The 22,525-nt window shown below is 38.2% G+C and overlaps 1 protein-coding gene across 4 annotated transcripts in view; it reads right to left on the reverse strand.

Annotated features, from left to right (window-relative positions):
* Positions 1-22,525, reverse strand: part of SORCS2 (sortilin related VPS10 domain containing receptor 2) — a 579,012-nt gene that overhangs the window by 10,842 nt on the left and 545,645 nt on the right. Inside the window, exons 22-27 of one of the 4 annotated variants that reach the window (XM_040593423.1) lie at positions 21,519-21,631; positions 19,780-19,905; positions 13,153-13,252; positions 11,548-11,650; positions 2,407-2,552; positions 161-240 (exon numbers count right to left, since the gene is read on the reverse strand). In XM_040593423.1, the coding sequence (XP_040449357.1) occupies positions 161-240; positions 2,407-2,552; positions 11,548-11,650; positions 13,153-13,252; positions 19,780-19,905; positions 21,519-21,631 (668 nt within the window). Of the gene's footprint in view, positions 1-160; positions 241-2,394; positions 2,553-11,547; positions 11,651-13,152; positions 13,253-19,779; positions 19,906-21,518; positions 21,632-22,525 lie in introns of all 4 variants that reach the window. The other 3 variants (XM_040593414.1, XM_040593442.1, XM_040593433.1) reach the window with 3 other exon arrangements.

Genomic DNA, 22,525 nt, shown 5'->3' on the forward strand with positions numbered 1-22,525 from the left:
TTTGCTCATGGTGGTGGATTTGTGGTGAATTCCTAGGGTTTCTATCCCAGTGACAGCATAAGTTGGTTCTCTTTGTGGCTTAAAAAGGTGTAGTTGTCTCGAGGGGTGCAGGTGAGGGAGGAGAATGGAACCTGAGGCGTCCATTCGACATGCCACTGACCTGGGACTGGACACTGACCGGCATCAGCAATAGGGGAACTCTGTAGCTGTTCAAGTTGCCACTTCTCCCAGAAGGAGTCACTGCAAGGTAATGGTGTTGAGGAGTCCCAAGGTGGGGGTTGCGATAAAGTAGGCAACATAAAATATATAGAAAACAAAAAAAGTGGATGGGTGAGTCTGGAAATACTGTACTGTGGAAATTCAAAAGTTATGAGAAGAGAGAGAACAAACAGAAACCCTGGCCCGTAACTCCCTGCTGTGCACGGAGCGGAGGCTGCTACTGACATCTCCCAGCAGGGAGGGAGAAAGCTCAGCACTAGAAGGGATGTCCATAGCATAGGAACCTTCTGCAAATAATGTTGTAAAACAGATTTTAATATAAAGCAGGGATTATAACATGTTTCATACCCTAGTCAGATAAAAGGGAGGACTGCCATTAACAGGAATGTTTTCTTGGCAGTACTGAGCAATACCGGAGCTAGTGGAAAGTATTGCAAGTAACAAAACAGTACAGCAAGCAGAAGTATAGTTTTGTGTCTTAAAGTCCTGTGTCTAAAAGCTGTACAGTAGCTGACAAACATGAATGATTATGATCCACAGAAATGAACTCTTTACGCTCTGCTGGAAATGCTGCTGGTTTTGACAACCTAGCAGAAGCACAAATCACCTCGAGATCTGCATTTGCTAACTGTCTTTTTTAAGTTTCAGATCAAAGCATCATGGTCTTGCCCTTTTTGACCCTAATAATGCTCTGCCCAGATAGAAGAATTTTTATATTATTTCCTCCCCTCCCCTCCCCCCCCCCCCCCTCCCCGAGTAAGGAGTGCAGGGCAAGTGGACATTATTTCTGACCGCATTAGAAATCAGGGTAGCATTTCTTTATTCCAGCATCCCAAGCTGCCTTATATAAATAGGCGATAAGGGATTTTCAACCATTAAAAGAAGTTATGCTTTTGTATATTACTAGAGGTGTTTGAATGCTCCACTTTAATAGGCATGTCTGCAAGGACTTTGTTAGCATTCAGCCTTCTCTTCTAAAGACCCTGGAGATGAGTTGATCAAACAATTTTAACATAGACTTTGTTTTTCCAGGGTTGTTTTTGGAAATAACTCCGGTAAAGTCAGGAGTGCAATCAAGGTCGTCTTGCAAAACCTGAATGAAAACACTCATACACAAAGATTGTCAAACAAAGGATAGAAATACACAAAGCAAAGCAGGAGTCTGGATTCTTCCCTTGTGCTCAAAGCTAACACCTCCAAGAACCTAGAAGCAGCACACAGTTCAGCAAATGAAAATAAAGACATTGATAACAAATGATAAAGGTGAAACCCAAGATAAAGAAATCTCTCCTGCCAAAGTTTGTCTTTCCCCGGGCTACCACTGCTGCAACTAAAACACGTCGTCTTCCGTGGGTTCATGAAGACATTACAGTTGCCTTTTACACCATGAATCTACTGCTACAAGTCCCAAAGGCTTGGGTTATCTGATTTATTTTCAGAAAATATGTAGAAGTGGAACCGAGGAGCTTTTTCCATTGCCCTACACTTTTCAGACTGTGACCTGAAAGCAGTCTGAACACAATGGTAAATTTTACAGGGAATGAACTTTATAGATCAGCACTCCATGTTACATTAAAAATAACTACAGGGTGCCAGGATATACATTTCCACCTGACACTGAAATTATTTGCACTGAGAGATATTCACAGAAAGTTTCCCTCATGGGTTCCTTATGACCACCCATGAAAACTAGAAAGTTATCAGCTAAATTAGGGCAGACTTATTTTATACAGGAATAAATTTAATGTTTCTGATTGTGAAAATTTTAAATGATAACAGAATACGGTGGCTGAAATCATGGAAACATTGACTCTACAAATCCTTCTGGCCTAAACTCTATTTTCCACTAATTCAGGGGATTATGGAGTTACTTCAACTATTACCTATTATATCCTGTTCTACTAAATAGAATTTCTCTCTAAAATTGTCCAGGTAAGTCTCCTGGCATTAAACTGTGCTATCTCTGTATTCGTGCTCCTTATAGCATGTCATCCGTACATTAGCCTGTACACAAGCAAGCCAAAAGAAGATAACTGAGATAATCCTGTTAGTGGTGCACTGTTTGCTTCTTCCCGACCCGAAGCTGAGCAGAAAATGAAAAAAAGCTAAAATTAAAATAACCATCAATTAAAAATTAATTACTTATGAAAAATTATAAACTGAAAATGAAGTTACCTCTTGCGTTACCTAGTGTTTGAGAGTCCAGATCATCATCAATAAACTCCTCACCCTGGATGATGTTCTGGGTGTCCTCACTGTGATTAACAGGGCTTGTCATTTCCTGCTCTTTTTCATTGTGCATCTGGGCATAGACATTTCTGCCTGGCAGTTTCCTAAATCAGACAAGGAGAAAAAGTCTTGTGATGGAGTTTGTGTCACGCACATGCTGGCATCAGAGCAGAGCTCCAGCAGGGCAAGTTGTTCCAGAATCACTAACCAGCACCAATCCCACCCTTCCTTAATTTCGTGTTCACAACCTAAACTTATCAACGCCTTATACTCAGTCACAGTTTTATGTAACTGCCTTATCACGATGTTCATGCCAATGTAGTAATTAAGTATTAATTTCTGACTAAGATTGACAGACAATGAACAATACTGAAAAAAAACCCAAACCATTACTAAAACACTATTTAAAGATCTCAAGCAATAAAAAGACCCAGTAGGCATTCATTTCTGGTTCCAGATATCTTCACAAACATGTAGCTGGCTCACAACGGTCATCACATCTCCCTGGTGAGGTGGGCTGACACTCAAATCAAATCAAATCACACTCTCATATCCATCAGGGTTGAGGAGAAAGAAGCTGGAGAAATCCAGGAGACATGGAATGGTAAGGTAGCAGAGAATGAAGAAACAAGAGACCAGGACCAAGGGGTAAGAAGTAAGGAGGTAAACAGACATTAATAAGGGCAAATAAGGAGACAGGGGAGGCTGATGAAGTTAAGCAGGCAGCAGCGAAGGAGGCAGTGTAAAGCCTGACCCAGGACTACGGGGAACTGCTGAATTAGACAAAACTGTCTATAGCAGATTGCATTTAATTCATTCATTATGATTTGAATCTAGAAGAACAGAAAGCATGTTATTAAATGGCTCTATCAGCTCTAATGAACAATTAGCACTATTGCTGAGACCAGGAGGCTTAAGACTTAGGATTGATAAGGAGTTCTTAACTAGATTAACTTAAATTAGACTTTGTAAAATCAAAGGGAATAATCGGGGACTTCTAACTTTGTAACAGAATTTTTGGTTTAAACATTTCTTGAGAGCCTTTGCTGTAGCTGCGTTCACCTGCAGTCTGCCTGGGCACATAAGAACAGCCTTTCCTAGGCACCAAGCAGACACTTCTGATTAGGGAGTTGCAGGTTGTGAGCTCTATTTCCTACACTGCAAGAAACAGCTTGACAGCTTGATCAGCGTGACAGCAGACCATGGCTGTCAAAGTCTGTGCTTAAACACAGATTATTGCAATGGGTAGACAACAAGAAGAAAAGAGAAAACAGGGTTGAACTGCTGAGGTTAAGCTGTGGTTTCTGCTGAGCTGCTTTAGGCAGTGAGAAAACAGAAAAAGTGACACTGATTTTTAGGCATCTCTCCAAAAGTGACCATCTTCTGCTCCGTGTTCTGGCAGCAGTTTGAAAGCTGGATAAATACACAGGTTGCTCTGTTTTCTCTAGGCTTTTGAAGATGACCTGTCTTTTAGTGTCATTTCAGAAGAAAGGTTCTTTACCAGGTGTCACCATCTCAGTTTGAGATAAAAGTGGCTGCAGCACACTATTTTGAACAGCATCTTCCATTGCATCAGAGTAATTAGAATAAACAGAGAATGCTAAACAATGAGAGATGACTGAAGAGGATCTCCTCCCTCTAATTTGAACTACTCAAGAGATGAAATGCATCCTATAAGCCTATATGTGTACATACACACACATCTGTATAGGTATATGTATACACACACACACACAAAATTATATACATATACAAAGAAATCAGGTATTTTATCCCGTTATTTATAAGCAGCACAAAGAAAGAAGTCTGATTTGGCTTGCTCTTTTCTGTATCTCAGTGAGCATGGAGTGAATTAAGCACAGGGCTAAGCAATGCAAAGGACGACACCGTACTATTATGACCACTTCAACAGGTCCGAGGGCTCCTCCAACACAAACATACATATAAAGCCAAGCTATGCATCACTTTCCTCCCATTAACTGGATGAAAAAACACATGTTGAAAGGGGGAAGGACATTTCTCATTACCAAAACTACATTAGGTAACTAATTTTGATTTTCCTTATTGTGGAAAACAATATCCCTCTCAATCAGACCTGCATCAAACCTGTCAAATTGCTTACTTTCAGTCCACCGTCAAATGCCTAAGGGAAATAAAACCCAGAAGAATGTCTTTGCAACACATCTGCAGGATAAGCACATATGTTTCTGTAATAATTAGGGGACCTTCTCAAAACTGTATTTCTGACAGACTGCAGAAGCATCAATGGCAATATCAAAATATTTTTGACACAATAAAAATGTTATCCATCTCAAACCCATATGATGCATCAAACCTTTGCAGTTAAATTAAGTAAGCAGAGCTGCTAATCTAACTGTTGTCTGCCCAGGCTGAAGGACCTGGCTGAAAACAGGTCAACAAGGTATGTCCTTTGGTGTGAATCCTGAGGCTTCAACTCAGGACTTACTAGTTAGAGATCACCAATATCACAACACATTCTATTGAACATATTAAGGGGTTACTGAATGAAGAAACCTCACAAGTTCACAAATAACCATTAAACGTGTTGCTGTTAAGAGCACTTCTTTATGGGTTACACATAAAAAGAAACAAGGCGTAAGCTGTATTTCTCACTCACTTAAACCTCATGAGCCAAATCCTGCTAAGTACAGATCCCTTTTGTAAAGTAAAAATTTGAGGTACTCAGCGACTCTTTCATACTTTCCTTTGCTCCTCACACTTATAGAGGAAAGCATCTTAGATTGTAACATGGAGTATGGATGGGAGGAAGGAGAATATTACAGATCTGGTGAAGGCATTTGACCTTTTATAGATTATAGAGATCTCTGTGCTTCATATTGGATCAGTTTTACAAGAGACTCAACTAGACAGAAGAAAATGATAGTCCAAGTCTTTTCAAGAGGCATTTTTAACACATGTGCCAGATGTTCTGTTTATAAGGGACAACCACACTGTGGGATGAAACAGGATGTGGATACTGAATCCTTGCTAAAGATGGGCCTGATTCTGGCAACTTTCCAGTCTCTGCTCAACTGCTCTCACATGCAGGAAGGAATCCGCTACCCTTAATTATACAGAGAAAAACTTTTGTGTACTATAATGTGCTTTGCTCTTCTTAAGGAAGCAATTTATGTTGATCCAATGTAACTGTTTGAAGTTGGCAGAGCTGAAATGCTTGGTTTTACATAAAAGACTACTGTGAAAACATGACAAGACATGAAATTTGACCCAGGAGATTTATATCAGCAATACGAAAATTGAAAGCAAGTCTAAGAACAGAGAAAAATGTTATACAATAGCTTCTTTTGGGGGTTTACTCTTCAGCTGCAAAATGCATGTGCTTCACATCCATCACTGGAGACAATTACCTCTGCTGAGCAGCACTCCATGGTTTACATTTTTATTTCCTTTTGTTTTCTCTGTAGCATTTTATTTCAATCATGAAGAAGAAGAAATAGTCATGCCTGCTTTAAGGACCATAAAAAGTATGAACTGGAGACTTAAGTCTGTACAAAACTACTAAAAAACAACACAGGACATGGCTTTCACCAAGCTCTCCAGGTTCCACATCTTTGAGAAGATATTCTAGAAAGCATTTTTTTTCCTCCCTGTATTCACAAATTCTAATCAGTTCATACCCAAAACTGTTTGCACTTTAAAATGTTCAGCAGTAAGGAACAGCAGGAGGGGGATGAGATATTGATTCCCACTCATTTAAGTTTATTTGGCTTTCAGTTCTTTCCTTGTGGAGACAATATTCATTGGCCTTTATGCAACTTCATTCGTTTTCCAGAGGCTTGATTAAGATTCTGTTTAGTATAAAAAATAGGAACATATTCACATGGAAAAGGACATGGAATAATGTAGCATTCTCTTGGAACTTAAATAAAACTAACAACAATAATAATCCATTAAATAAAATAACTTTATTGTGGTGTTGGCTTTATTACATTTGGATTAATGTTCACATGACTGACTTCTTTGTGCTTTAAGGCATTCCTGATTTACTTGCCTCTTTCATTTCAGAAATCTTTCCTACATACTATTACTTTGATTTCTGAGGAAGTTTTTATGAAATATTATGGATCATTAAATTAGTGCCTGTTTTTTTATAACTAAATGGCATGGATTGGGACTATACTTGCTCTCATGGAGCATAAAAGTAGTATAAGCAAGGTGGGGAAAAAAGATAGCTTTTCTTCAGAGACTGAAAATGAGATAGTAAGTCAATGAGGCAGAAAGAAAACACAGTTCTGCTCCAGACTGTGGCAATGACCCAGGAGGGGGTTCATTTCAAGTGGCACTTGATATTAGTGGGCAAAAAAGGAATACACAAAATGATATAAATTTGGCTGAAGTAGATTAATGGCAATTTGTGAAAACAATATACGCAGCTCTAAGTGCACTCATAGTAGTTTGCATCTAAATTAAAAGATTAAGATTTTCATTCCTTTAGATAATTGAGTTTGGTACTATTAACCAGGTAAAATACCAAAGCAGAAAAGCCAACTACTTGCTCTGGTTTGGCAGCTGTAATATCCTGTTCTTGTACAGAAGTAAAAAATAAAAGAAGGATGATGTCAGATCTACTAGTAACATGACGATTACATGGCAGCTTTGATGTAGCTAAAATACAATTTTCCTTTCCTCCACTTTGCTTAGTGCAGACAGTGCTGTTTGCCTTCTCTACACTGCTGCCCAGGACCCCATACAATAGAAAGGATGAAGAAATCTTTTCTGGATGGCACCTTGAAACCCACAAAACTTGAAAACCACAAAAAAGACAAACATCATTTCAAAGGAAATGGAAGAAGTCTGTTTGTACTGAACAAAATTTAGTAAAGATGATATGTTATAGAAAAAATATACACAGGTCCCATATCTGCATTAAAAAATAGACCTGATTTCTCAAAAATATTTTCCCACTGCTTTATATGGTGCTGGTCAAAAGAAGCAGCTGTAGTCCATTTTACCTGGATGCTTAAACAACTGAAGCATACTAGTGAGTATTGCAACATACTGTTTGCTTGAGGCATCAGATTGGTGATTTCCTTACCCAGAAAGTAAGAGCAAAGAAAAGGCAAATTATTCTCGGCTTGCCCACCATCCATGTTCATTGTCTGCATTGCCTCTTGTGCCACAGCCACAGTCAGATTTAACAGCTGGGGTATCATCTCTCTCTCATTGCTGCCATGCTGAAAATTTCCCCCTCAAATGATCTAAACCAATCTTTGTTCGTTTGTGGATTACGACTAGAATTATTTTTTAAGACCATCAGCATTTATAATTTTAAATTTACTATTTTCTTTACTGGGTAAAAATAGACCTAATCCGAACTGCTTACCTACTCTGATCACAAAGTATCAAAACCCTGCTAGTCTCAAGACTTTTTTTTTTTATTTATTTTCCTAAAGCCACTAACCACTCCCAGGATTGCCAAGAGTTGCTCCATGAGCTCCAGGGATTCCAGCATCAGCTTTTTGCATGTATGTTCCTGGTGAGAAGTGGCTGGATGCACAAACAGGCCATTAGATAAGGTGGGGAGGTGGGGCAAGGGAACACAAAGTGAAAAATACTTGCAATTTTACTGCATATAAGAACAGAAGGCAGCAGTTTTCCTAGCCAGCGTTTAAATATTTGGGATTAGGGCATATCATAACTGATGTAACCTATAGTCACCTAACCATTAGCTAGCAGCCATGACAGCTCTGATTATCTAGCAGACCCTACAATTCTAGTTTTGATTAGCATAATGGGAAATTAAACAATTTTAATCTTTTCTTTTTAATGGGCATTCCTTCAGGAGTGATGAGACAGCACTGGTTTTTACTATGTGTATAACTAATCAGCCAAAATCCCACTACCTCTATATGAATCTGCCTCTGTTTTCCCCCTACCCCCCTGCTTAATTAGATAAAATACACTCTTGCTTTATGCATGAGGCATCTGACACAAAATCTTAGGAAGGATTGTTATTTTTAGATTACTGCTCTTCCCCAAACTCATTTTGTGAGATTTACTTCTTGCAAGGGACACCAATTTTTAGTGCTGGGTATTGCAGTTTTCAAAAAAAGAGAAATTAAACAGGAGCAGCAACTTTCATCATAGCTGTCCTGATTGCCCTGAAAGACTCATAAAAAAGAGGTATTAGATTAGTCCCTGGTGTCTGGTCAACACCATCTTTCATCTCGCAATTCTGCCTGACAAAAATTAGTGTAAATTAAGGCCCAAGCTCTTACAATATGAACTTCAGAAATAATTCAGGCAGGGAGGGCAGGGACCATGCTTGGGGACAAGAGGCCTTGGTGCTCAGAACTTGGGCAGTTTGAGCAGGTTTCTCCATTTTCTATCAAAGCTGTACTATGGTCTACAGGGAAATCCACTATTTTCTCTATACTCTTCATCACGGGTCCTGAATAGTGCCTTGGCTTGTTGCAAGTGGATGAAATGCTCTGACATATGAATCCTTAACCTCCCTGCCAATCCAGTCACTGTGTTATCTGCAAGCTAGTTTTTCCATCTTGCATCTTACGAGGTAACAAACTTACCCTTAAGTAAAGAACTTTGGGCCAGCAAAGAGAGAGAAAGAGAGAGAGAATAGCCCAAGGCACGTTCATGCAATCTTTTGCATGGCAACCACAAGTCACATAGACCCAATTAGCGTAGTGATAAAACTAAGATTAATAAACATTTCTCTGCCCTGGGGAAAAAAGGAGTTTTAACCCTTTTCCAAAGGGAGTATCTGACTGTCAATTTACATAAATGAAAGGAAAGCACCATCAAATGTCTTCCACCTCCTCCTTAATTTTGTGAATCATACATAAAAATTATGGACAGTATTGACATTTCAACTCTTTATACATGTCTGTAATTTGTATGTGGAAATAATTTATATTTCCATGTGTTGTGTGAGTTACCGTAGGGTCCAGTAAGTGTTATTCTGCTGAAATTATCTCCTAAAAGTGAACAATTTTTGTTGCCTACAGCATTCTTCCAGCAAATTAATTTTTAATATACAGGTATATAATGTTGACAAGCTGCCTTTGTTCATTACAACTTGCAACCTTTATATCTATAAAGGACACTCAGTTTCATAGCCTCAGTCCCTGTGGACCAGTTTGTAAACTTACATACTCACTGTACTGACATTAAAGGGACTATACTTGCAAGTAAATACTCCATGGGGATCCAGCGATTCACCAGCTGTCTTTGAAAGACTTTTTTTAAGGTATTAAAGATTTGGGTGCGAGAGGAGTTCACAGGGAGCACATAGGGAAAAAGTGATTTTTCAAATGTAGCACCAATGAGTTGCTCAATATTCTTTGAAGACCAAATTGCAAATGAAGGACACAATGAAAAAAAAAAAATCATCTTGGAAAAGCTTAGCAGGAATATTTAAAAATAATTCTGTCAAGTATCTCAGAAACAGATAAGAAAGGTAATAAAATTGAACACTACTGCACGGTCATTCATCAATGCCAACAGCAGTTTTCAGGCTACAGAGAAACATCTGAATATATCTCACAATTCTCCTCAATCTCACCTAAATTAAACCCCCACAATATTTAAATGCAAATGATTTTCACAAATTATACATGGAAGTGTAAGAGACATTAAAACTCGCAATTTGCAAATTGTACTATAGTTTCCTCCTTAATAAAAGCCCTATTTATAAAGCAATGGTTCAATGGGCATTTTAGAAAGAACTCAAGGAAAATAATTTTTTTATTCCTTTCTTGAATATTTTATACTTCTTTTGCCATGCGGTAATTGTGTCTGTTATTTAATTGCTCTCATTTAAGAGCTAATAAAAGATATAAATCATACAGCTTTGGAAAGATACCACAAGCAAGTTTTATGATCCCACACTACAAACAGCAAATCCTCCATGTATTGCTACTGAAATAATATAATTACAACACATCAACCATTTTTATGCTTTTCCTTGCTGCAGGCATCTAAAATAGCGAAATGGATTTTTATTCAGTTGTAGACAGGCTGATACAGAATTCTGTGCTTTGTCCTTTAGAGAAATCAGCCACTATGAGCTCTAAGAAACATACATGCTGCATTGAGAAAATAAAGAGATTCTTGGAAAAAAGGGGGGTTCTTAATTGATTTAAAAACACTTTATCTAAAAAACCTCTTACTTAAATTCTACCTACCCTTATTGCAATCAGACTCAGTGCCACACCCATTTCTATAAACAAGTTAATTTCAAATAAAAATCAATCTTTAAAAAATGCAACAAATCAATAGGAATCCTCACTGAGCAAATATATCAGGATTTGATGATGATGAAGGCTTGTTTCCAGTGTGCTCAAATCAAATAGCTTCTAAATGCCCCAGAGAAACAAAAAACCAAGAGTATAGCCAATATTAACACAGACCTGTGGACAAGAACAAAATTCTTTATATTGCACAGCACCCTAGTAGCTCTGATTATAATCAATTGCAGTCTAAAGATATATTGGACTGTCAAAGGCTGGCATATCATCCCTTGTCAATTTTGAGAATATGTCTCACATAAAGGCCACTTCCAGAATTAGTTCTCCCCTCAACACACTCTACTGTCAAATTAATGCTAATCTATTTCTGTCAGTCATTCTACATGGCAATGCCCCAGCAATTAAAACCTAATGTGTGCAAAGAGAAACTCCAGAGCACTACATGTTTTGATAAAACTATTTTTTTAAGCAAATCAGCATTGCAGATGCACTCCTTATCCCAATAGCTTTAGTTTATTCATAACTGCTAGGAGTAATGAGGTAGGAATTAATCAGGAATAATATTTTCGCTCAGCTCTGTTTCTTGATGATATTATTTAGACAAGCTGAACAAACTCTTCATAGTTCCCATATTGCTGCTATTTACCTTGGAACACAACGAGTGAAAGCAAACATCAGTGTAGTACCTTGGTGTCTGAAAAATTCAGAAAAAAACCACGATTTTCAAATGGTGGACTTTTTGCAATTCTTCAAGAAATCTCCTTTTCAAATAACAAACTCTGGTTTGTTTTTCTGATCTGGATAAATCTAATTCTTAAAATGTGCATGTTGTTGATTAAGGTTTACTTGCCTTTTGAACTTGTAGAGGATGAAAGCCCCAACCGCGACTAGAGAGATAACAAAGAGAAACACGATAGCCCAGTAGCCACTGCCTCCTCCAATCCTCTGAGAGTCTGAAATATGAAATAAAAGTACATCTTAGCATGTTCTCTTTCAGATCAGTCTATTCTTTTCTGTTTGTCAGGACAAAAACTTTTGTTGTTATTTGTGTAATCTTTTCACTCCATCTGTAGCCTCTTCAAAAAGGCAACAACACAAAATTAATTGGTGACTTGTGACTGAAGGACAGAGGACCAATTAAAAAAAACCCAAACCCAAACCCCTGAATATTTAATTATTTGCATACTCAGTGGGTTTTTTTTGTGGGAATCTAAATTTATCATAGGAAATTATCATATACCCTAAGTACATGCATTGAAAACCAGAGCTGTATTAATTTAACAGATGGAGAAACTGAGGCTGTGAACAATAAATGAATTCATCAAGATCGTACATTGGTAAAGGCTGAAATGAACATGGGCTTCTTTCAATCCCAGCTTTTTGTGCTTGCTAACCAATGCTAGCCCTTTAAAGCAGATGGGGTACCACAGTGAGACTGTAGCACAATTCTCTATTAGCAACTAGATAAAAGACCTTTGTCTTCGACAGAAAGCTGAGAGATATATCACACCAGTATTTGCATAAATTGATTGTGGTCAGCTAAGCTGTTCTCCCACAACAGACTGAAATAAGAAACAAGGCTATATTGTGGGAGATGATACACAAACAAAAATTATGGTACATTCTGATACAAGGTTCAAGTCAAAGTTGAACTTTCTGGTTCAAACCTCATTTCAATGTATCTCTGTTCAAAATACACACATGTATGCACACATGCTCTCTTCAGCCAGATTCCAGCTACAGTGCATGCAGGAAATGCATGCAAAAAAAAAAAAAAAAAAAAAAAAAAGAAAAAAAAGAAAAAGGCGTTTCCATTTGTTTTAAACAAAAAAACCCCATAATTTATCTCAGGACAGGATTAGCAATATGGAGACCCTACAACAAGCTTCCCGTTAGTTGATTTGAAGATCAGAGATACAAGATTATGGCCTAGACCCATGGAGTTATATCAGCAGAGTTAATGGCCGATATGATGGTAAGAAGCTCTGCTTTCTCAGCAGCTAGTGCAACCAAAGTGCCTTTAGTTCACCAGACATTTTTATTTTTTTTTTTGAGGCTTGGTTGGCTCTTCCTGCAAGGCACTATTTTGTACAATAGAGGTGTTTACTTAATGTCATGGTTACACAGGAAAACAAAAGAAGCTTGTGTTACAGAATATAAGGTGTGACAAAATGGAAATCCATAAGAAATAGTTATTTGGTGGTGAGTCTTAACAAGTACCAAATGAAAATATATACATGTCTACATGTGTGCGTGTATGTATATAGATATTTACATACTTGCATGTACATACACAATATGTTTATGGGTGTATCTATATGTAACAAGTACCAAGTAAGTATATATGTATGTGTGTATATGCACACATATATACTGATACAAAATTTTTCTCCTTATCGGAACTCAAACAGGCACCCAAGGGGTGGTCTTTTGGGAACTTTGTTTATATATTTACCTGAATCGGAGTCAGCTAAAGTCACTAAGACCCAGTATCCTCCTCTCAGAAAGAAACTGATGTTGTGTGCATTCAAGGCCTGCTTTATAGCCGCTATTCTCTGAAAATACAACAGAGAGAATGTCAGGCATCTCGCACTCTGTTCCACTTTGACAGACTCAGTGCTCTAAAAAGGAAAACCTCTGGTTCAGTAAATGGTGAGAAACTCAGAAAGCATTTCTCAATGATGAGCTGAAATCTTAAAGAAATTCCGTATTTAAAAATCGTGCAAAAGTCTACAAGCCATAAAAGCTGAAAATGTCAAAACTTTATAGCCAAATCTTTCTTTTTGCTTACCAGGGCCTTTATGTTTACCCAGTTTGTGACAGACAGCATGTCATTTACATGCACTGCTGGGTTTACCTGGGTCATAACTCACACAACACATAATCCATATTAAAAACTCTACATTCTTCTAACCTATCAGAAGAAAACCTGCAATGTCACTTTAGATTTCTTGCTATGAAAAGTAACCGCTATTTGATAATGAACTGCATGTCATAATTTACCTTACCTCCTTACCTATTCTGGGATGGATTCCATTTATACCTACTTTTTAACAATACTCTGTAGAAACATATACATCCATCCATGTGGAAAAAATCAGGATTCCTCCTATTTTTCTTCAGTGGATAGAGCATAGTAAAATACAGTCTCACATTTTTATGGAGCAGAACCATTAAATATACCATCATATCCTAACCCCAGATAACAAATTGTCTGAATTTTTGCCCTTCTACTTGCTTGTGTCTTCAATGTGGGTAATTTTCTGAAAGATCAAAGCTAGTTTTATACTCTGTGCCTTATGATTTAGGATACAACTTCCCACAGGATGCCAAATTAGAAATATGCTTTATACCCATGAAAACTTCACAAGTAACTCCTTTTATGATATTATTAGTTACAAAGCTCATCTTTGACAAGCCTTTGCGGTTTAATAAATAGAAATCCTTGTAGTCTGTGTCATGTTACGGACAGAGACAATACAAAAGTTCAAATTCAAATATCCTCACTCACGTTGAGGAATATCTAACTTCTGTAGCTATTCCACTGACTCTATTACATTTTTTTGTGGGGGAATGACTCAACATAAGGGTGGTGTGAGCACAGTCTCAGTTATTTTACAGCACAATTACTCCAGATAACTCCTAAGTATATATCTTCTTGCCCAAAATCTGAAAAGAGATTGGATATGACAACTGTATTGATTAGCAGCCTCTGAAATGATGCTGGCACCACTAGATACTTGTGTCAGACCAGGTTCATTCACATACTCATGGTATACAATGCAAAAGGGATCACTAATTTAGGCTAATCTGACTTTCAGCCAGTAAATGCAATTACTGAGCCCCATAACTTTGGATAGGTCATATTTTCCTGGCAGGAGTTTGAAGAACCCAACATTTGCTCTAGTTTTTGCTTAAGTGACTAACACTTGTTAGTTATTTATTTCCCCACCCTGGGTTCCCACCACAGCCTATATGAACTACACTTCATTTTTTAATCTAATGTGAATACAGCCAAAGGTTCTGTCTTATTTATTTCACTGTTAGACTGATGGCTGGTTTAGTACTCATGGGGGTTATTTTCTGCCTCAAGGTATTTATTGAGCATAGTGAAGCCACCTCTCCAACTGTTTTAAAAGAAACTAATCCAGTGTTTGGATGTCCTCTATAGACTCTCTAAGTTAAGGTTCTTATACCAGTATTTGAATTTTCTGTCTCCTTTCTCTACGTCCTTTCCAATGATAATATTTGAACATGTGAACACAATGGCTCCTGCACTGTGGTATAAGAATATAAAAATAATGACACTATTCAAACTCTTACACACTTATTTATACATCCGGAGATCTGACTTGCCTGTTTTGCCAAAGCAATTCACTAGGACTATTCATGTAGTAGTTTGTCTAGATAGAGTCCAATCTTCCTCAGAGCCACTACTTTCTGGGCTGTAGTTCAAATGCACTTTAATTGACTCTTTCAACTGAACCCATCCCACCTGACATAAAACATGTAATAGATGTGCATAAATTAAGCGACTGAGCTTTCCTCTAGAGACAATGATTAGAATTAAATACTTTTGAAATTGCTGTGTTCTTAAAAACAGGTTAAGTCACAGTCAGGTTTTATTTCTACATGTATAAATTTCATAGATTCATAGAACGGTTTGGGTTGGAAGGGACATTAAAGATCACCTAGTTGCAAGTCCCCTGCCATGGGCAGGGACACCTCCCACTAGACCAGGTTGCTCCAAGCCACATCCAGCCTGGCCTTGAACACTTCCAGGGATGGGGCATCCACAGCTGCTCTGGGCAACCTGTGCCAGTGCCTCACCACCCTCACACTAAAGATTTTCTTCCTAATATCTAATATAATTCTATGCTCTTTCAGCTTAAAGCCATTACCCCTTGTCCTATCACTACATGCCCTTGTAAGAAGCCCCTCTCCAGCTTTCTTTTAGTCCCCCTTTAGGCACTGGAAGGCAGCTACAAAGTCTCCCCAGAGTCTTCTCTTCTCCAGACTGAACAACTCCAACTCTTTCAGCCTGTCTTCAGAGGAGAGGTACTCCAGCTTTCTGATCATCTTTGTGGCCCTCCTCTGGACTCATTTCAACAGGTCCATGTCCATTTTATCCTAGGGGTCACAGAGCTGAATCTAGTACTCCTGGTATGGTGTCACAAGAGCCAAGTAAAGGGGACTAATCACTTCCTTTGACCTGCTGGCCACACTTCTTTAAATGCAGCCCAGGATTCGGTTGGGCTACAAATGCACACAGTCAGACCATGTTGTGTTTTTCACCCACCAGCACTCCCAAGTCCTTCTCCTCAGGACTGCTCTCAATCCATTCTCTGCCCAGGCTGTATTGATACTGGGGGTTGCCCTGACCCACATGCAGGACCTTCTACTTGGCCTTGTTGGACTTCATGAGGTTCACATAGGCCTGCCTCTCAAGCCTGTCAAGGTCCCTCTGGATGACATTCTTTCTGTCCAGTGTGTTGACTGCACCACTCAGCTTGGTGTTGTTGGAAAACCTGTTGAGGGCACTCAATCCCATTGTCCACATCACTGACAAAGATGTTGAACAGCACTGGTGTGAGTATGGACCCCAGAGGAATCCCACTCATCACTTATCTCCACTTGTACATCAACCCATTGACCACAACTTTTTGAGTGCCACTATCCAGCCAATTCCTTATCCATCAAATGATCCGCTTGTCAAATTCATGTCTGTCCAGTTTAAAGACAAAGATGCTGTGTGGAACAGTGTCAAAAGCTTTGCACACGTCCAGGTATATGACTTCAGTTGCTCTTCCCTTATCCATCAAAGCTGTAACCCCACCATAGAAGGCCACCAGATTTGTCAGGCACAATTTTCCCTTAGTGAAGCCATGTTGGCTGTTACCAGCTGGAGGATCTGCTCCATGATCTTGCCAGCACAGAGGTAAGACTGACTGGCCTACAATTTCCGAGATCTTCCTTATTTCCTTTCTTAAAAATAGGGGTTATGTTTCCCCTTTTCCAGTCAGTGAGAACTTCACCAGACTGCCACAACTTCTCAAGTATGATGAACAGTGGCTTGGCTACTTCATCTGTCAGTTCCCTCAGGCCCTGTGGCTGCATCCCATCAGGTCCCATGGACTTGTGCACCTTCAGGTTCTTAGATGGTCTTGAACCTGATTTTCTCCTATAGTGAGTAATTCTTCATTCTCCCAGTCCCTGCCTTTGCCTTCTGTGACTTGGGCATTATGGCTGGAACATTTGTTGTTGAAGACTAAGGCAAAAAAGTCATTGAGTATCTCAGCCTTCTCCATGTCCCAGGTAACGAGGTCTCCCATTTCATTTGGGAGAGGGCCCACATTTTCCCTAGTCTTCCTTTTATCACTGACATACATATAGAAGCTTTTATTGTGTCCTTGATGCCCCTGGCCAGATCTAATTCTATCAGGGCTTTGAAAAGAAAGGGGCTTTTGTCAGAATGGAATCAAATTTCAGAATTATCCAAAGGGCTCCTACCACTATGCTGCCAACTTACTTGCGATCTTTCTTATTGCTGGCTACTTTTTTCAGTAAGACTCCTATTCTAGATGACTAACTTAATAAATAGCAACACATCATAACACTCCATGTAAAATACCAACACAAACTCCATCAAGTAGGTGTTCTCTACCTGATCAAGAAATTATTGCTTTTAACAATCCTTCTGAAATCACATAATATCCCCAATGTAAAAGGTTTTCAGCCAAGGACAAATAGGTTCTCTTTAAGGGAAGATGTTTCATAGCTATGTTTGAATTAAGATTTCAAGGATATCTCTTGCAAACATGCAGGAAATGTTCTGTATTGATGAGTCCTCACAGTGGTGTCACAACACTGACTTTGAGAACTGGCACTAGCAGCATGACAAAGCACATTCTTCCAGTGAAAAATGATGGAGACCTTCAGGATTCTCTTTTGGTAAGAGAAGATAATGTAATGAACCTTTAAACAAGTGACACTATGACTATTGTCCTATTGACTTAACTAACTACTGCTTCTAAGTTTATTTACATAGGGTATATTTTCAGGATATTTCTCGAGTCGCAGTGGATTCTGATACAACATGTATTTTATCAAAAGTTGTGCCATTAAATTCTAAAACAACAAATTTATATGCACATGTCAATAGCTAAAGTAGTGTCCCTTAGCAATAATATAAAAATAGAAATTTAGGCAGCTGGCACTAGAAGACTGGCTCTACAGCACTATACTCTCGAAAACCATCAGTGTTGAAATGTGATACTAAAGAACCTGATTTTTTATCATTGAAGAACACAGGCTGCTGTAATTGCTGCTGTCTCCCTTGTTCCTGCTCCAACCAAATGTGGGTTGTACCACATTTGCTATTTCCATACATATAATCCCCAACCACAACTGGTCTTACCTGGTCTACCCTAATAATGTCAGAAACGTACATCTATTATCCAGATTATACAATTACTTTCACCTTTCAGTGCTCCTCCAGTTTCCAAAAACATTTGCAAGGTCTTACTGGAGGACTACTTGGCACAGAAACTGTGACCTTCTAAACTACTGTAATTTCCCCATAGCCTCACTGAACATGGGGTTTTCCAAATAATTTGCAACATATGATTATTTTTCTTTATGCGTTGGAGTAACTCACAGGATAGGATATTTCATACACAAACATGAAAAAATCCTTGAGACAGCATTGATTGTAATTGATGATATTCTTTAAGCTTCCTTGAAGCACAGTGCTAGTGTAAGAGTTGAGACTTAAAGGGAACTAATATGCATAACACTTTGTACTGAAATAAAATGTTTGCACAAACTAAGAATCTATCACCATCAGTTCCCTTAAATTATTAAAGACATCCATGCCATATAGGCTCAGAATGAAGAATTTCCTTTAGAAGCTGCACCTTACTTCAAGAAGTGGAAAGATGTAAATAATTTTGAAGTGGTAATACTCACCTGACTGAAAGTTTTAGTTAATGAATGGCACTCTACTAAAGAAACAACCTGCTAAAATTAACCAAATTAACCATTTCCTGCAACATTATCAGCATTTCAGACTCCCATGAATTCCCACTGTAATTACAGAGGAAGAACAGTAATGGTTTGGCTTTACCATAAAGCAGAAAATTTTTGGCATTTACACGGTACTCTGTGCATTTTAAAGACACCTGTTCAAGTACTTGGACAACTTACCCCTTTGGATCTTCCAAAGTGTTCCCCATCAAGTCCAATACAATCTACTGCTTTTGTGCTACTATGAAGAGTATCTTATTACACAATTGTCCAGCCCTTTGTATACCGTGACCTTGTCTCAAAAAGTTGTAAAATGCCCTTCAAAATTAATGATACCTTACATTGTGTTTCTTTGTGACTTGCAGGGCTTGAACCACAAGATACAGTCCCAGAGTTGGGATCTGTTCCTTCCCTATCACAGCAAAAGGACAAATATCGTAAATTGTAAGTGCAAAACTGTCTTCTGATTTTCAGCTGGCATAAGATCTTTTATTATGGTAGAAATTTGGTTTGGAAATAAGCAGGGAGAAACTAATGTCTGGTTTCCGTTCCTGTATAACTATATTTGTTTCTTGCCAATTGAAAAGGACATTTGCTCATAAAGTTAGAAACTACCTGCTTGATGCTCTTTACATTATAGGTCAGCTATGAAGGTTCTGTTTCTGTTTGACCTGAAATCTAATTTGCTTCTGAAGACAGTGCAGAGACAGTTTGTCCCTCTTTAGAAGTATCAATGTTCTAAAAAGACTCTGCTCTACTGGATCTTCACAGACTGATATGCCATCACTATTGTTCCTGTTTTAAAAGCAGATTGATAATAATTATTCTTGAGAAATACACTAACACCAGTAAGCGCTAGATTATGCTGGTCTATACACTGTCAAACACAGCAGACGTAGCTGTTGCTAGTTTTTATGTGTATTTTGTCAGGTGGGAATAAGATCTTTACATAGGTAGGGAACACCTTGAAATTTCACACAAAGACAATGAGACTACAGCCACTGATTGGAAAACAGAATGAAGACTGTCCTAACCAGACATACATTGCTCTGGTTACCTTATCACTAGTTACACTTCTCTTCCTTTTTGGTTGGTTTGCTGGTAGTAGCACATGTAAGTCAGCTGTTGTGGGTAGACCAGGTTTCACAACTGTCATGAGTGTTTCTTTGGGTATATTGGTTTCCTGTGAAGACAAAGGCATGTGGCAAATTACAGAACAGCGTTCTTTATATTTTGTAGAAAATACTTCAGTAGCTCCATGTGTGTATTTTGGTCTTTGGTGTTAAGATCCTTAATCTTTAGAGGGGATTTCACCAGAAGCTAAACCATGGACAAAGCCAAACATAAATCAACTGAAATGTGAACTGCTCTTTGAAGAGTGGAACAGCTAAGCATTATTAGCATATTAGAGTGATTTAGGGGCATCATGGAAAGATGTAAAATGATGTGGGCATATAGTTTTAGTAAAGTTCTGCAATGGTTGTACATTTTTAGCATAACATTAAACAAATTCCTAAGGGATTTAGGATCCTTTGCAGGCCATTCAGACACTTAGTAGACTTAGAAGGGCATATTAATTTCAGTTAACTCTAACTTAGGGAGGCTACATTTCCATTAGTGTTTAATGGGCAGAGAGAATTCTTCCAGGGTGATACTAAGAGCACCTAGGTTCAGTTCCTGAAATTGTAATGAATACCTGCATCCCCCACTGAAAGATAAGTGCATCCCTTTTAAAAATAGTTTGTGCAAATTTTGGGTTTAGTCCCAAATTCCTCCATGTCTATTTTATGCAGCCACACAATTCTAATGACAGCACCCTGGGCACTTCCCATAGGCTTTCTCAAACCGATTCTGGCATTCCATTAAATTGCTCATATTCTTTTGCAAATGATTCAGTAATTATTAAAATGCAAGAGCTATTTTATAATGGAGGAAAATATTTGTTTGACTGACAGGTTATGGAATGGGTTTAAGTTGAGAAAAGTGGGAAATTACTTTAATTTGACATTTGATGTGAACCTTAAAAAGAAGGCAGGAAATGGTATAAAGTCAAAATTCCAGAACCTGATTTGCACTACTACAAATCCAGGAAAAGTCAATATTTTAAATAAATTATCAACCTGCATGTAAGTGCTACTGTCCTCACAAATGCTGGTGTGTGCACACCCGGTTGCTGGCATTGTGTGTACCTGAAGAGCACAGCTCTAGAGCTCACAGTTTTCATGGGGTTCTCTTTACTTATCTCACAGTCTTGCTGCATGGCTTTGTACTTGATTTAACTTGCAGGATTCAGCTGCTCCGAATCCACATTTGTTTTGTGAACATGATCTAAAAAGCCAGCTGTATTAATGGTACCCCTATATATTATAAATAATTTTCAAAGTTACATAACTGGCATGAATTCTTTCTTTCTGCTTTGTTTTTACACTAAGACTATGTCTTTTACTTTGCACAGCATCTTTGCTTAACTTCTAAATATATCACATTTAAGCTACTCTTCCTGCTTTGGAGTCAGCACTATTTGCCAATATGTCTATATCCCTAATCCTAGAGAACAATATTTAGCATTAATTGCCAATTAGGCTGTGTTGGACCTAAACTGTCTATTCAACAATATCATCATCTGGAGTCTGTACATCAAAGCTACACTAGGTTCAAACTTGTTTGAAATGTGGCTCATGAGGCTCACTGTATTATTTTGCTCTGCCTACTTTTTTCTAAATGAGAAGGCATTAACTTAACCTTCAAGCTTTATGACTGGCCAGGGAACATTTTACGAGCAATCTGAAAGAGCACCTTTGCAAGAAGTCGTGTTACTACCCGCCCTATGTCTTCCCTCCACTCTGGTATGTCAGGGTTGTACATGTCCAGGTGCTTAGTAAACTTCAGAGGAAGAACATGAAAATGATCTAGGAAAAAAAAAAAAAAAAAAAAAAAAAAAGAAAGAGAAAAAGAAACATTTTTGAGCAAGTAACAAACCAGGCTGCAAAAACAGTGTTGTAAAAATGAAAGCTGAAAATATATATTTTGCATTATTTGCTGTGCAGCACTGCGGTATCTAGGGGCCCCACTGCTCTGTGTTTACTCTTGCATGGAACAATAGTACACTCCTGTCAGTCATTCAATTTCTTTCTGTATTTTTGTCACCATCAAATCTGTGCCTAAAGGCAAAGCAGATTTACATCCATGCTCTGGAGTCATAACCTTCCCAATAATTTTTCCTTAGGACAATACACTACACAGACATGGTTGATTTCTTTGATTTGTAATGGGAATGCACCAATGGATTTTATTCTTACAGAATCATAAGCATATGGGGTTTGCTCATTACGTGTTCCTGTTTTTCATGTAATATGAATACATACTCCATAAACTAGCTGTGAAAATAAGAACAGAAATTATATGAAAAATGCTAAGTACTGCCCTCTTTGAAAAAATAAAAACAAGACACACCCACAACATTTCTCTGGATAATGTTGAAAATACCTGAAATACTAGAAATGGGCTGTTCCTCAGCAAACAGTCTCTAAAATCTTCCCATTCTCCATATAGTCTTCTTGGACAAACACCCAGAGAACTTAATGCAAAGCAAAGAGACCCTCTGGAATGCATGAGTCAAACCTGGCCTCCCCAACACTTCCAAGAGAATTGTATCTTAATGTATTTCTTTCCCAAAGGTTTCTTTATTTCCCTCATGGCCAGTACTCTCTTGCTCATTGTATCAGGATTGGTCAACATTAAGAGCAGAAGGAATTTTTGAAAGTCAAAGTCATTGATCCAGTCAGACTAAGAGGGTTATACTT

The sequence above is a fragment of the Falco naumanni genome, chromosome 1 (genome assembly GCF_017639655.2).
Source record: "Falco naumanni isolate bFalNau1 chromosome 1, bFalNau1.pat, whole genome shotgun sequence".
Classification (NCBI taxonomy): domain Eukaryota; kingdom Metazoa; phylum Chordata; class Aves; order Falconiformes; family Falconidae; genus Falco; species Falco naumanni.